Source organism: Pelodiscus sinensis, chromosome 1 (assembly GCF_049634645.1).
Source record: "Pelodiscus sinensis isolate JC-2024 chromosome 1, ASM4963464v1, whole genome shotgun sequence".
In the NCBI taxonomy this organism is placed as follows: domain Eukaryota; kingdom Metazoa; phylum Chordata; order Testudines; family Trionychidae; genus Pelodiscus; species Pelodiscus sinensis.
Window position 1 is genome coordinate 118,168,644 of NC_134711.1, and position 16,067 is coordinate 118,184,710.

At 42.2% G+C, this 16,067-nt stretch overlaps 1 protein-coding gene across 11 annotated transcripts in view; it reads left to right on the forward strand.

Moving 5' to 3' along the window:
• ABCC9 (ATP binding cassette subfamily C member 9) overlaps positions 1–16,067 on the forward strand; it is a 132,149-nt gene that overhangs the window by 38,403 nt on the left and 77,679 nt on the right. For 10 of the 11 annotated variants that reach the window (XM_075898383.1, XM_075898389.1, XM_075898363.1 and 7 more), the window contains 3 exons: positions 6,577–6,771; positions 11,365–11,523; positions 12,741–12,896. In XM_075898383.1, coding sequence (XP_075754498.1) covers positions 6,577–6,771; positions 11,365–11,523; positions 12,741–12,896 — 510 coding nt within the window. The remainder of the gene's footprint in view (positions 1–6,576; positions 6,772–11,364; positions 11,524–12,740; positions 12,897–16,067) is intronic. The other variant, XM_075898438.1, reaches the window with a different exon arrangement.

Genomic DNA, 16,067 nt, shown 5'->3' on the forward strand with positions numbered 1-16,067 from the left:
CAAGGGATAGGCTGGTTCTCTCACAATCACTACTGGCATTTCCAGAGTTGTTGACTCGAGTCCCATGACTTGAACTCGAGTCCGACTTAAGTCGCCTAGGTGACTCGACTTGAGACTTGACTTGAGACTTGAGACTTGACTTGAGAATTGATAATTTTGTTAAATCGACTTGGTGAAAAAATTGTCAGAAAATGCCGCTGTTCTGATACGCCCAGAGCGGCGATCACGGCCCCGCCTCCCAGCCGCGATCGCCACTCTGGGTGCATCAGAAGCCCGGTGGAGGTGTGGGGAGTGGCTGGGACACCCAGCGACTCCCCCCACCTCTGCCAGGTTTCTGCGCAATCACAGGCTCCTAGCGCCAATTGTGGCCCCTCCTTCCAGCCACTCTCCCTGCTCATGCCTGGCTTCCATCTGGTCCACAGCTGGAAAAATCAAAAAATACCAGACTGTCCGGTAGAATACCAGACACCTGGCAACCCTAAGTACTTCAGTCAAGTAAACAATTATTATATGCATGAAGATGTGAGATTTCAGATTTGTAAAAAATTAATTGATAAAAATATCATGTTTACTTGTCAACAATATGCTACATTGTTGTGGGTTACTTTCCTTTCAAAATTATGTAATACATGGTGAATGTGTTCCATTTTTTGTTGTTGTTTTGAATGCATCTAGGCGCAATTTCCGGTTTTAACATAGAGATACGACAATAACAATGCAAAAATATTCTATTGGCTTGGGATTTGCAAAAATCTTATTGATTGTATGTGTATTTCTGTTTATGAAATTTTACATTAATATGCCATTTTTGAAATGTCAAAGTGAACAAAAAGAAAAAATATAAAATTAAAATATTAAAATAATCAAAAAGTTAACATCCATCTGTGAAGAATGAGCAAGAAAACTCAAAATGTCATAAACTTTGGATTTATTGATTTGACCAAAAAAACAGAGAACACACGATCAGCGAAGTGCAAATTCTGTGGGGTTGTAATCACAGATGGCATTGCAACAACTTCCAATTTTTGCACCATATAAAAACCCATCTGGGAAAGCACAGTGAGTATGAAAACTATCTGCGACAAACCACGATCAATCCCGCCTTACAGTGTAAAATACCGGATTTCATTATTAAGCATGATGATTAAGGTGTTTATGGAATAAATCATCCCAAACGAAGAATAGTCAGTTCTTTGGTTAGGGAAGTGATAATCAGTTGCTCACTACCACTTTCAATAGAAGAAAAACCGCAATTCAGGCGATTTTGTCATGTGTTGGATCCCCAGTCACGAGAAATAAGTCAGTCTTCGGTTATGACAGAACTGGACAATTTGTACCATAATGTGAAAACTGATGTGTTAGCACTTCTTACAGAGGCAGACACAATTGCATTGATGCTCGACATCTGGTCAGATAGAAGAATGAGAGGCTTTTTGGGAGTAATAGCCCACATGATAATAAGGTAAGCACTCATGACAAAATTGTTGTGTGAAAGGTTCCTTGGCCAGCATACTGGTGAGAACATTGCAGAAGTGTTTGAGAACATATGTGATTCTTATAAAATCAAGGATAAAATTAGATATGTTATAACAGACAATGCTGCAAACATGCGTGAAGCATTCACCATAGCATTTAACAACCATAAATCGGAGCAGCAAATTGATATGCAAGATGACACTTTGGAAAATGAAGAATTATGGGAAGACTTAAACCCAGAAGTCATTACATCAGTCATCCATCATGTAAACTCAAGTGGACCTCCAATTAAAAGACTAAGTTGCTTTGCTCATACTCTGCAACTCACTGTCAAGGATAGTCTCAAGGAGGCAAAAGTGTCAAAAATCTGCAGCCTTCTTCACACAAGAACCCTATTCAAAGAAGCCTTTGAAAGAAGGGTTGGTCTTCAGACTAGTATTCCCCAAACCAATGCCACCAGGTGGAACAGTACTCTCAGACAAATAAATGCTTTTTTGTCCCTGGATGAAGAAAAGCTGAAACACATGCTTGAAGAACAAAACCAGTATAATTTAAAACCCATCCAGAGGGATTATTCCCAACTAAGAGAACCAGTGTTGCTACTCCAGCCATTTCTGGACACCACAGATAAAGTGCAAGGTGAACAGCATGTTACTATTTCAGCAGTGGTGCCATCAATAATTGGACTATACCACCACCTTTTGGAATTTATTCCAACATACTTGGGGAACACGGTTACAGCTTTAAGAAGCAGTATTGAAAAACATTTCATTGGCATTTGCATTAATGCTGATTTGATACCATTACCAAATCCTTTGGATGACACAGAAAAATCACTATTGGCTCTCAGTCATTTCATGTACTTTCTGGCAGCCGTGTTAGACCCTAATTTTTGCTTCTTTTTGGTAGCTGGAAAAAATTAGTTATGATGCTGCTAAAACTAATGCTGTGAAAGCAGAAATTGTTTCACAACTTCACCAGTTTTGTTCAAATCCTCACAGTTTGTCTGCCTCTAGCTGTACTGGACGTGACAATGTCTCAAACTCTGATGCTGATGGCCTACTAGTTAAAAAATCAAAACATGCATCCTCACTGTATGTTTATCAAAGGCCAGCTAACACCACCACACCACAGCCAGGAAATCTTTATGATGAGCTGCGACATTATCAAGAGCTAGCTGCTAAGATACCCCCAACAGATGATGGAATTGATGTGATGTCTTTCTGGAAAAGTCATTGAGAAAGCCTTCTATTGTTGCACAAGGCTGCTATGAGTGTGTTTATGGTTCCTGCCAGTAGTGCACCAGTTGAAAGGGGCTACGTCTAGACTGGTATGATTTTCCGCAAATGCTTTTAACTGAAAAGTTTTTCCGTTAAAAGTATTTGCGGAAAAGAGCGTCTAGATTGGCACGGACGCTTTTCTGCAAAAGCACTTTTTGTGGAAAAGCATCTGTGCCAATCTAGACGTGGTTTTGTGCAAGAAAGCCCCAATCGCCATTTTCGCCATTGGGGCTTTTTTGCGCAAAACAGTTTTTAGCTGTCTACACTGGCCCTCTTGCACAAAAACATTTCCGGAAAAGGGCTTTTGCCCGAAAGGAATGTCAAAGCATTTGTGCAAGAAGCACTGATTTTGGACAGTAGAACATCAGTGCTTTTGCGCAAAATCAAGCGGCCAGTGTAGACAGCTGGCAAGTTTTTGCGCAAAAGCACCTGCTTTTGCAGAAAAACTTGCCAGTCTAGATGCAGCCAGGGTGTTTAGCCAAGGACGGATTGTAATGCACTCACATCATGCCAGACTGGGTGATAATGTGGTGGGAAAGAAAATATTTCTCAAATGTAATACTGAATACTAACCTCGTTAATGAACGAAGACTTTTTTTTATTTCTAATTTCATTTTGTGCACCTCGTGTTACATAGCTGTAGCTCAAGGCTGCTATGAATATGTTTGTATAAATACATAAAGTGTCTCGTTTGTTACCTTTTAGCTGAATAGTCGAAAAACTAAACAAGACTACTAGTTGTTAGCAAGTATGGCAAGTACGATTCAGATTTATGTTAATAAATGAAAACAGATAATGATTATTGTTATTTATCGATATTTACGGCTTGTACAAAAGTGACATGACTTTTTTTACATTAAGCCTTGAAACTCGACTTGAGATTTGAACTGTAGTGTCTTGAGACTTGACTTGGACTTGACAATGATGACTTGAAGACAAAACTGGGCATTTCACAATCATCAGTGGTTGTTTTGAAATCTAGAGAGAAAGTCCCTGATTGAACTTTCCTGGCCAATCCACATTGATGTCAGTGAAATGCTCCCACCATATTATGCACCATCAACACTTGCAATACTATTGAGAAGTACCCCTTGTGGTTTATGTACTCTGACAAGGTGTTCTGGTATCAAGAGAGGGATATGTGTTTTGTCTATCACCCTATCACAGTTAGGGAACCCATCATGGCAAAAGCATCCATTATGTGCTGCATGTTGCCCAGAGTCACTATCCTTCCTAGCAGAAGCCAACTAATGGCCCTGCACACTTGGATCACAACAGCTCGGGTGGTGGATTTACCAACTCCCAATTTATTCCCAACTAACTGGGAGCAGTCTGGTGCTGTAAGTTTCAACAGAGTGATCATCACTCACTTCTCCACTCTCAAAGCAGGCCTTGCTTTAGTATAGCTGAATTTCAGAGCTGGGAAAATTTTTGCACACATTTTCTGAAAAATGGAATTCCACATTCATAAGTTCTGCACTTCTCGGTGCAGTAGCTGCATAACAATGTCTAAGGGCTTGGATGCAACCCTGCCCATCAGGACTTCACTTCTGGGACCAGAAATAGCAATCCACCATGTTCCACTGCTGTGCGACTGCCAGCAGCAGCTGGGAATTGTTTCATTCTATGACTTGCAGCAGGGCTGCTTAAATGACATTGCAGTGCTCCACCCAGCAGCTTCTGTCTTGGCTCTGGACATACTGCAGAATAAGGTATAAGGTGTTTGTAATGTTCACAACAACTGTAAACAGCTGAACAGAGTCCCTGCTTCGAGGGCTATGGTGTATGTGCACCTAAGCCAAGCTTTTTAAAAAAGATATGAAAAAAATCATGGGTTGTTTGCCATTGATATCAGGGAAGGGGAGCAGAAAATTGCAACATGGGAAGTCACAGCCATTTCCCTTTATGATACTGTTTTGATCCCAGGAGGCACTGCAAATCCATCCTAAAACTCCCTGCAGCTGGTTGTACGGTGGGTTAGCTACCCTTGTGCACTGCTCCGTGCATTGATCCAAGCAGTGCTAGTGAAGACACACTCCACCAACTTAATGAGCATGATAGTATGGACACACCTGCCTGACAACAGCAGTGGCTAGATGTTGACTTAAAGTTGTAGTGTAGACAAGCCCTTAGACATCTAAAGATTCATAGAGACACCTAAAAGAATTTTCCAAAGCCCCTTAGGTGACTAACTCCCATTTCCTTCAGTGGAAGTTACCCACTAAATACCTCTCTGTATCTTTTAAATATCTTTAAAAGTCTGGCTCCTAGCAGCTAAATGCCAAATGGCTTTTCTGCTACAGCTACTGTCTTTCCCTACATACAAATGTAATTATTAACAAGAGGAGCTGAAAGCCTTAATGTAATAAGCTTATCTACTTGTTCCCTGTGCTGTATATCTAACAGTGCTGAATTTTTCCCTGCTATAATCACTCTAATTTAGTCACATTCCAATTCAGGTCTTCTGCCTTCCCATATGAAAACTACCCCTCCTTTTTTTGGCATTGTCCGCACATTATATCACTGTTGAATTTGTGCCAAAGAAATACCGAAGGGAGAAACACATGAAATGACTGTGCAAAGTGTCAAAACATATTTGTTTTTGTCTATTTACTAGAATTAGCTGAAAGACAAATGTCTGTAGGAACACTCATAAAAGGCCAGGGTTACAATCTTGAGGCATAAGTACAGCTAGAAGAATGACAGGTGCATTTTTAGAGAGACGAGGTGCATGAGGCAGTATCTTTTACTAGACCAACTTCTACTGCTGTGAGAGACAAGTTTTCAAGCTTACACAGTGCTCTTCTTCAGGACTTGGAAAGTTACTCAAATTATCACAGCTACATACAAAGTGAAACAGATTATTTTGCATAAGTAGTTACTGTAAATTTCAAGGGACAATCCAAGGTGAAGTGGCCCATTAACACTCTTCCCATGATAGGGAGGAAAGGATTGGGGAAAGCAGCTTGAGGGATGTGGGAAATTTTTTAGTCTGTTGTAATGAGCTTTTGTTGTTTGTGAGAAGCGTTTGCCTGGACCACACAGAAATTCTCTGTAGGGTACAGATCCACTGAATGAAACATTTTTCTCCATAGATCCAAAGATCTTAAGATCTGTCATGTAGCCTCCAGCTGGCCACATGACTATGTATGAAGATTGCTTTAGAGCAATGGTTCACGGATTCTTAGCATTTTTATGTCAGAAGAGACCAGATCATCCAGTCTGACCACCTGCATATCATAGGCCATTACATTTCATCTAGTTACCACTGTATTGAGCTTAGTAACTTGTGTATGACTAAAGTATAATTTGTGTTTGACTAAAGAACATCTTCTAGAAAAACATCCAGTCTTGAGCTGAAGACATTAAGAGATGGACATTTCGGTGCATGACGTCCTGTTTGAGTGTATTTATCTGGGTCTGAGCCTGCAAACCTTTACTCACATCAGTCTCTACTCTTTCAAGTACCATTGACCTCACACAAGCAGGATCAGGCCTTCTATATATTATACAAATGACAATGATAAATAGCAATCTGTGGCTACATCTGACTTTTCTCAGATGCACAATAATTGTTTTGACTTTGGGGGGGAACCATAACAAACAAGATCAATGTGTTTTAGGGTAAGTTTTGTTATTGTGAAAATAATCTGAGACTCTATCAAATTGTCTGTCTGTCTTGTCTCTCTACCTAATCTAATTTATAACCCTTCCATAAAACACTTGGGCATCCAAAAAGGCATAAGAGCAATAAAATGGAAGCTGCCATAAAGCTGACAGTGAGGCTAATTCTTGGTGCATTAATTCCTCTGTTTTCCAGAAAAAGGTGGCAAACCAGCCGAATCGGATTCCCTCTATATGGTTAGCAATGTACAGGGCTTTTGGACGGCCAATCCTTCTTAGCAGCACCTTCCGTTACTTGGCTGACCTGCTGGGATTTGCTGGGCCACTATGCATTTCTGGCATAGTCCGTAGCTTCCAAAATACTAATCAAAATTATACAACAAGTGCAAAAGTAAGTAGTCAATATTGATTAAAAGACTTTGTGTAGCATCAGTTTTTGAGGCTTTCTGTATTCCAGCTGTGTATTCTTATTGGCAACTGATAACCATTTTGTTACTTTCATTATTTCTTTCAAGTGAAATGAGTGTTGGTTGAAGGGGGTTGCTAGATTCTCAGACTTGGAAGTTGAAGTGTTTGGGTTGTCACAGTGCAAATACAGCATAGGCAGGGGCAGTGCAAGCATCCCCATACCTTTCTGCTAATGTTTGTCTCTGTTCAACCTCCTGGATAAATAGCTAAGGGGCAGTTACTAGAAGCTTGTAGAAGTAGGTTAGAAAAAAAAACTTGTGGAACTAGAAGAGAGAATTCTCTTCACAGGGTTAGACCACACGACTGTACCCACAGTGTTGGATTGCAAGAGCGTAAGAACTATTAAAGCTCTTTATCATCACTGTAAGAACGCTTTGGATCACAGCCACAGAGTCAAAAGTCAAAGTACATTTTCTTCATTGGAACCTTAAATTCTGGTTTCATTGCACAATCAAAGAATGAGGTGTTTCACTTCAGAAGTGATAATTTTTGCTCTGAAATTTGGGAAACCACAGGTCTGTTTTCATTCTCAGTGCACTTTTCAATGTATCCATTTCCTGTCGTTTTAATTACCGCTGGCTGGGGCAAACACCTTTTGGAACCTGTGAATTTAAGGAGAGCTCAGAATAAATGGAAGAACTTAAAACCTCTGCCAGAGAAGTCAGACTGGCCTGATGACTCTTGAACTGCTTTCAAAATACATGTAATGTATTTTCATAAGCTTCCTCCCCGTTGCCCTGGCCATTTTGTTTGGCTTTTAAATTTTCTACCAATTTTAGATAAGCTCTTATTTCTGTCTCTCCCATCATCCTCTTGTCTGAGAACTTCCCAAACATTAATTAATGTATCTAACATAATCCTCCCCCTACTTGAGATAGGACAGTATTATTATCCCCAGTGCACAAATAGAGAACTGAGGTATAGACAGAAATTAAGAGCTAGCATTTCAAAGATATTTACGTTCCTACAGATATAGCTAAGCACCTAATGGGAGTCTCAAACAGAGCCGGCTCTAGGCTTTTTGCTGCCCCAAGCAAAAATTTTTTAAAGCAGTTTAAACTCTTTCCTGTACCCAGAAAATGGAAAATAAACTCCTGTATGCTCCTTATCTCATTGCCCTTCTTTCAAGCATACCCCTCCGGATTTATTCCCCACCCAGACTGGGAGACAAGTTCGGGAATTTTCCTGCCTTAAAATCTAACAATCGCGAGTGTCTCCTTCCCCGCTGCTCTCTCCTTTCAGTAAAAGGCTCCCAGGTCTGACTTTCCATTGCCACTTAATTAACAGGAATGTCCCCTAGCATCCTCTGCCTCCCCCCCCCCCCCGCAGTCCCCGCTTTCCCATCACCGCCTCCTCCCAGGGACCTGCTCCTGTAAAATGCCTCCTCGTCTAGGTTCCCAGCATATCCTACACATCAAAGGCGATATGAGGGCTGGGGATGGGGGAGGATTAGGACAAGCGGGGCTGGGGGCACCACTCAGTTTGTCCCAGAGCCATGAAAAAGAGTCACCTGGACAATCCAGCTCCTAAATCTCTCTCGACTCTTCCCCGACACATGCTGGGTTTGCCTGCGAGCAGCTGGGACTGACACTTAATGGGGAGGGGAGGGAGGAAGGCTAGTACCACAGCTGTAACCCCCATGTGGGACTGGGCGCTCTTCGGCGAACAGGGCTGCATGGGACCCGCCCCCCCAGCTATCCCTAGCAAAGGAGCCGCCGCTTCAGGCCCCGATCCCTGCTCACATTAGCCTGCAACATGTTGGATGGGGGTAGGGGGTGGGAGCTGAGCCACACTCTCTGGGGAGCCCCAACAGGTATTGCCTGCCGTTTAGACACCAGCCTGCTGACAGATGGAATCTGATGCAACAACCGCAGCGGTGTTGGGGAACCCAAAGCTGGTTTCAACCACTGTCCAGCTCACAAGAGGGTCTAGCCAAGATCTAGGCCTCTGGCAGCCCAGGCAATAAACAGCCTGGCACAGGGGAGGGGTTCTCATCCCCAGCCCAAAAGCTGGTTCATTTACTCGGCTTGGGAAGAGGATGGGAGTCAATCGCTGGCCCTTCCTGGGGCACAATCCCCATTGCTGCCCCAGGAGTTGGGCTCCAGCCCTGCCTTTCCATACAGCCCTGAGCTGAACGGGCCAGCTCAAGAGCAGGTGAGAAAGCCCAGTGCATGGCACCCTTCCTTTCTGCACAGGACAGCCCCTGGCTGTCTCCCTAGCCAGCTTCTTGGCAAAGGCCCCAGCAGAAAAGCACTTGGTTCTCAACCCTGCCGGTCAACAACTGCTGGTGGCAGAACTGGCATCACTGGGAGCCCCAGGGGCAGTTGGCCTCGCGTTGACTCACCTGTGAGTTTCCGAAGCAGTGCGGGCTTAGCCCGGGAGCGCGATACAGTGCGTGGCTCCCAACTGCCGCCTTTCCAGGAAGGGGTTTGAGTCTGAGAGCTGAGCTCATAGGAGGCTCCCCTGGGTGTCTCCCAAAGTCACCTTGGTCCAAGGTCTTAAAGGGTCTGGAGACATGGTATGGGTTCATGCTTTCCAAATCTCTTTCATCTGGAAATCAGGATGGAAATTTCATGAGAACGAGCTTTTTGTAACAGTTCCAGTACATCCTGCTTCCAGCTGGATTAGAAATACCACAAGAACAGCTTTCCTCCTAGTATTTTGGTACATTCACTTCCCTTCTTGAATGAAACAGCGCAGCACAGAAAAGCATGACAACGAGAAAATGCAAACAAAATGAGTTAAAGAAAAGTCTTTTCATCCTCGTGAGGCATTCACGTCCCATGTGTGGTGAAGGCTTAGCAGATCTATTCTTATGTTATTCAGAATGGTTCTTCCAACTTCAACAGTCAGATTGTAGGTATAGACATTTTTTGCTTTTTTTTTAATTCTGAGAAGGAATTTAATTACGTAAAATACAAATAAAATATCAACAACTGTCCCAATATAATACAAAGTTATCTTCTTCAGTTGCTTTGTAGTCTAGGTGAAATGAGTTCCCATTTCAGTGGGTAGGTGACTTCAGCCAAGAATGCACCACAGAAGTCAAGAACAAAATGGGCCTGATGAATAAAATATTCTCTTAACTCCGAGCATGTGCTCTGATGGAATAACTTAAGAAAGCTTGTACTATTGTTTGCCTGTGCTGTACTTGTGATAGAAATCATTGAAAAGCATGACTCTCCAGGACTATCAAATCAACCCGTAGGAACAATATTACTTGCTTTATGAAGCCCTGTCAGTACCTGTTGTGGAGTTATTGATTCTCTGCTAAATGTTGCCATTTCTGACTTGCCCATTGCTGCCAGCAGACAAAGTGCTATGTTTCAAATCTAGCAGATGTCAGAAACCTTGGTGCTCATTTTTAAAATGAAGTTATATTGTTAATGGTTTGGGGAAAAAAGGGTGAAACTTATCATTCAGCCATCTTTTTAAAAAGGAACGCTTGCAACCCTGCAGAATCTAAATACGTCATGCAAGCTTGCTACAGTCACCCAGGGGGCACCACTGGTCCAAGATATGGAACACTTAAACCAAGCTCCACATTGGAAGAAGAAATTATTTGCACCTGCTCTTCCTTTTCATCTCCTGCCCTACAGATTCTTTCATTGTGACTCCAGCTGCCAGACACAGACTTCACAATAAATCACTCTGATAGAACTATAGTGTGGTCTGTGGTACATACCTGCTCATGCAAGGCAAAATGAAGAAGAGGGTTGGTGGCAAGCAGGTTGGAGGAGCTTTGACTCTTCCTTTCCCCAGTGCACTGACCAATTCAGCTGCATCCATGCCAGGACTAGGGCTGGTGCAAATTACCTCTGCCCTGGAGAAAGGTGGGGAGGAGCTTGTTGAAAAAAATCCAGATGTTTTGATTTTTCAGTTCACAATAGGGACACATTTTTCCACAAAATGTTGAAGAACTGAAGAATTTGAAGTGCCTAAGAAAAGCATAAAATGTCACAAGACTCATGATGAAATTTCAAGAACTGACCACACTGTCTTTGTGTTGAGCATGCCGATTTGGTCCTCGTCTCCCTGTAACTGTTCACTTGTCCATGAAAGATCAACAGCCAATCATTCAGCATTAAGGCAGGTGGGAATTGCTTCTCTCACATCCTGAGTGCCAGAATCTTGGCTGTCAGAGTTCTGGTTTTATCCATCCGTGATGGTAGATACTGCCTGACTGTATAGTTGAATTGCTGCCCTCTATTTGGAATCAGAATTTCCTGTCAGATTTCCACTAAGAGCAATCCTCCATCAGCAGATGTGTTAAATGGTAGAGCAGGAACATCTGGATTCTGTCCCTGTGGTTGCAAAGAGGTTCCAGGTGGTCCTAGTAAGCAGTATAGCCAGAATTATGGTTTTATGGGTAGCCAAAGCTTTGCCACAGTATTATTAATCCTATTGTGCCCTTGTGAAAACAATCTTCTGATTTCCAATGTCCAAATAACAGAGCATCTTTGCAACATACAAAGTTGTCTAAAAAACCTTTTCTTCTCTTTCTTTTTGGTCTAAGGATCCATCAAATCCATACCTCTCCTCACAGGATTTTTTCAGAAATGTCTATGTCCTACCAGTTCTTCTCTTCCTGGCCCTCATTCTGCAGAGGACATTTCTGCAGGCTTCCTATTATGTCACCATAGAAACTGGCATCAACTTACGAGGTGCCTTACTGGTGAGTAAAGATATTATTTCCAAGATTGGCATGCTGTAAAATGCCCTAGTAATGGCTCCACATTTTATTCTTTCACTACTTTGTCCTTTATCCGTGAAATGTTGAACTACAGCTGAGGATTGGTATCACAATATCTTCTGGAGCTTGTAAAGACAGGGTTCTGAGACAATTTGTACAGTGGAAGGGCTGAGAATCATTTAACTGAACTAAAAACCTGGATATGATGGAAATTAGTTCAAGCCAGGAGATGTGACAGCACTCCTAGTACCCTACGTTCTAGCATCAATGTGTAAAGTTTGAACTCCCTCTATCATAGACTGAAAACATAACCATTGTTTTACTCTAAAACCTATATACTACATTGGGAGTGCAGTCCTAAAATCCACCCCAAACTCAGATCTCCTGTTTGGCTGTACAAAATGCTCTCCACCGGGTCACTCTGAATCTGTTTGCCTTTATTGTTTACTGCTTGAAAACTTAATAGAAAACATGACATAAATTATTTTATAATTACAGGGTTTCTGTCTGCCAATTACTGTAATTGATCCTAATTTTAGAGTTCTTTGAATTTATGTTAAGACTTATTTATATTTTTCATCAAAAGTAAGCTGCATTATTTCTCATCCCATGTCCCTATTCTCTTCACTTTGCTGTCATTTTTGTTATGATCTTGATTTCATATGAGCACCACTCTTGCAGCCCTTGACCAGGGCTGGCCTGAGCCATTCGTGCACCCCAGGCTCCAGGAGTGCGGCACCACCCCCGGGAGTGCGGCACACGCGCGGCCCCGCCCCCAGGTGCCCGGCGCATGCGTAGCCCCACCCTGAGCGCCTGGCACATGTGCGGCCCTGCCCCTGCCCAGTCTGGCAGCCCTGCGCAGCGCCCCCTATAATGGGGCGCCCCAGGCGGTAGCCCAGTCAGCCCGTAGCTTGGGCCGGCTCTGCCCTTTACTGAAAGAGCCGTCCCATGAAGGCAAATTCATTGCTACTGAATAAGGTCTGTGCAGTCACACCAGGGAGATGTTTAGGCCAGTGGCACTGTTTATAATGACTAAAGGAGTAACAAAAATTGAGGCAATAATTCTACAATTTATTCCCTATGTGCTTTCAAAATCTCTCTGTTTGGGGACTGCAGGAATGGACAATCTCTGTTACTGACATTTACAATGTCTGGTGGCTGTTGTAACTTTATATACTGTACTTTATTCCTCCCTACAGGCAATGATATACAACAAGATCCTGAGGCTGTCCACGTCCAACTTGTCCATGGGAGAGATGACCTTGGGACAGATCAATAATTTGGTTGCCATAGAAACAAATCAGCTGATGTGGTTCTTGTTTCTGTGTCCCAATCTCTGGGCCATGCCCGTTCAGGTAGAGCATCAAAGTAAGGGCCTAATTTTTAGAAGAAACCCCCCTGAAAACAGAAGATATTCTAAACACAATGTACATCATTGAGGCTATTTAAGAAACAAGTGGACACTGTAGCATTGGACTATAGTTATAAATGCAAAGCTCTGGGCAGGAAGAGAACTAAAGGATAGAACTGTCTTCTCCAAAGGCTAAGAAGTAGTATCACTGCTGGTCAATGGGGAGATATTTTTGGGGCAATATTTAGAAGCCAAGAGGAATAGTCTGTGATTTTTAGCAAGGATTACCTGTCTTTCCCACAGTCCCTTTGTACGTTTCTCTGCTCAGATTTGTTTTGCAACTGCCACAAGTGAATCTGTGTAGGCAGTTACGGTGGGAGGACCAAAATATTGCTCGCATTGCAGTATTCATTAGCAACTGTTTCATGGGACAAGAGTGAAGAGTGTTAGAACTGAGCCCTTAAATCTATGATCCTATATTGCAAAGAAGGTATAGTATGTCAAAGTTATAATGTAAGAAAAGAGTACTGATTTTTGGGTGTTGAGAATTCAACACATACACTAGTTACCATCAAATTCTAGTTCTAAACACTGGGCCTAAACCAGCCTGGATTGTGTACAGCACAAGTACGGATGAATCAGAAAGAATGAAAGAAAATCTTAGGGTTGGCATAGCCGAATTTTCAAATGCGAGGAAGCAATTTAGGAGCCTAAATCCACTTGATTTTCAGTCTTAGGCTCCTAGGGTATTTTTGAAAAATTTACTCTTGGTCTTTTAAAGCAGAATCAGTAGGTTACAATTTATAGGTATTATTAACAACAAGAATGAAAGCCTTGGCAAATTAGATCTACAGTGTGTAAATTCATCACACTATATAATTCATCCATAATACTGATGGCAACATACACTTTTGTATATTATTTTTAGCAATTTGTTAATTTTTATACATCACAAAGAAGGTGTGGTGAAAAAACAGACAATAAAGGGCTGAGATGGAAAAAGGGATTAGTAATTATATCAACATTTACAAATCACTACTTGAAATCCAGGCTGGTTTAGAATTGTCCAAAAATAGTTATCATATGAAGGTTTTTTGACTGGTTAATTGAACTGCTGTCACTTCTGGGCCAATTATGTATCGCTTAAATTCTATGTAGCATAATGGTCTCCTTTTTATCAGCCTCAGGAAAGTGGCAAGGACAGAATAGATACAGAAACTGAAATATCTTCTTAACCCATGGAAGTGATCCCAGCAGAAAGTAAAACGACTGTCTGAGGAAGTTTCTATGGTCACTTCCTTTGCTATTCCTCCAGCTCATGGAGCACTGGGACCTAACTGAAAACTCACTGAAGTCAATTGGCAGTATTTTAATTAACTTTGGTAGAGTTTGAATCAAATGTGCTTGGGAAATGAATTTCTTACTTAAAAATCTGCTGTTGTTTGTACAGAAATAATGGGCGGGATGGAGAATGTATTGGATGACCTCCTATGGCCTGTGGTATGCAGCAAGTCAAAATAAATAATCACAATGACCCCTTCTGGCCTTAAAATCTGTGAACTGTTGTCAATCTTGTAGCTGAGACTAGGACTTAAAAAACTAACGTAAAATGTATATGGGATATTTTTAAAGCTTCTTTCAGTGTGAAATCCTTGGGTAGCTACTGGTGTCAGCAATTCATATGTGGAGGTAATATTTCTGAATCAGCAGTTCATTTTGCTTCTTTCTCTGAAAAAAAGACATGGAATTAGCATTTGGTAACTATGGGCTAGACCAGGGCTACTCAACTTTGGAAGCCCTGGGGACCACAATAATACTCACAGCACATGCCGAGAACTGCAACTTAAGTGTGGTTGCATATACATGCAAATATATATGCAAATACATGCAAAGAGATTATTTCACACTGATGGGCATGAATACAAAGTACTTCCCACAACGCCCTGGCACTCCCGGCACTTCCTCCCAGGGGACTAATAACGCCAAAACCCTGTATCCACCTGTTCCAGCCAGCCCATCCATTTGCATCTTTCAATGCTCACCCCACCTGGCATATGTCTTGCCATTCTGGAGCGTGTTCCCAGTGAAGACCATGTTCAAAGGATCTCACACGTGGGCCGTGTGTTGAGCCCCATGTAAACCCAAACTGCACCATGGGCTGCAAACAAATGGGCCATGGGCTGGATGTGGCCTGCAGGCCACATGTTGAGTAGTCCTGGGCTAGATTGTGACTTTCCCGAATGCAGTCAGGCAGAGGAATATATGTGCCATCTCTCCAGAAGCAGAGGATCTCTGAAGGACGTTTCTGAGGAACAGTGACTTCCAGTGCTGCTCCTGGAGTAAGGTAGTTTATGACTGAGGTTACAATCTAATCCTAAATATAATGCCATCAAATCATATCCTGCTAGTCTTGAATAAAGACCGGGCGCTGATCCTACAACTTGCTGAGTGTGCCCGGTAAGGTATGAAGCATCCTCAAAGGTAGCTGAAAGGATGGATTGGGCCCTGAGAAACTACAGCAGGGTTTGCCTCGGGTACGAATTGCCACCAGGGATGTAGTCTGTGTTTCCACTAAGGAAAGGGTCTTTATGTGTATAAATAATACTCTGCAAAATCTCACACATGACTGGAGGCTAGTGATGAAGCTGTGCAATGAGGAGACTTGTAATTAAATTAATTAGTTAACTGAAAATGTAAAACAAATAAGTAGGGAATCAGTTCTGCATGCCCTTTCTGACATGACTATCCCTTATTCATATTAGTACTTGCTCTGGTCCTTACAATCGGACTCCCTTTGGCAGGGCAAAGATACCTTTAGTTGAATGTAAATGTAATGATACTCACTTCATTGCCCCTTTAACTGGTGTAAAGAGACTTTTGTGCAAATAAGAATCAAGCGCACTGACTCTGGAGAACTACTGGCTTACCTACATATATGGCACTGTGTGCTTGAGTCTTTGGAACAGGCGCTGTCTTCTCATTCTATGTCTGTACAGCACTTTGTACACTGGAGTCCTTGTCCATGCCAAGGAGACATGGTGCTACTACAATACAAATAAATAAAGATGATTAATGTTTCCGGAAACATCCCCTAGAATTTCAAGATTTAACTGCTGAAGTAAATTAGAAGTGACATTTTATTTAAATTAATGCAAATTCTAAGGACTGTTGAACT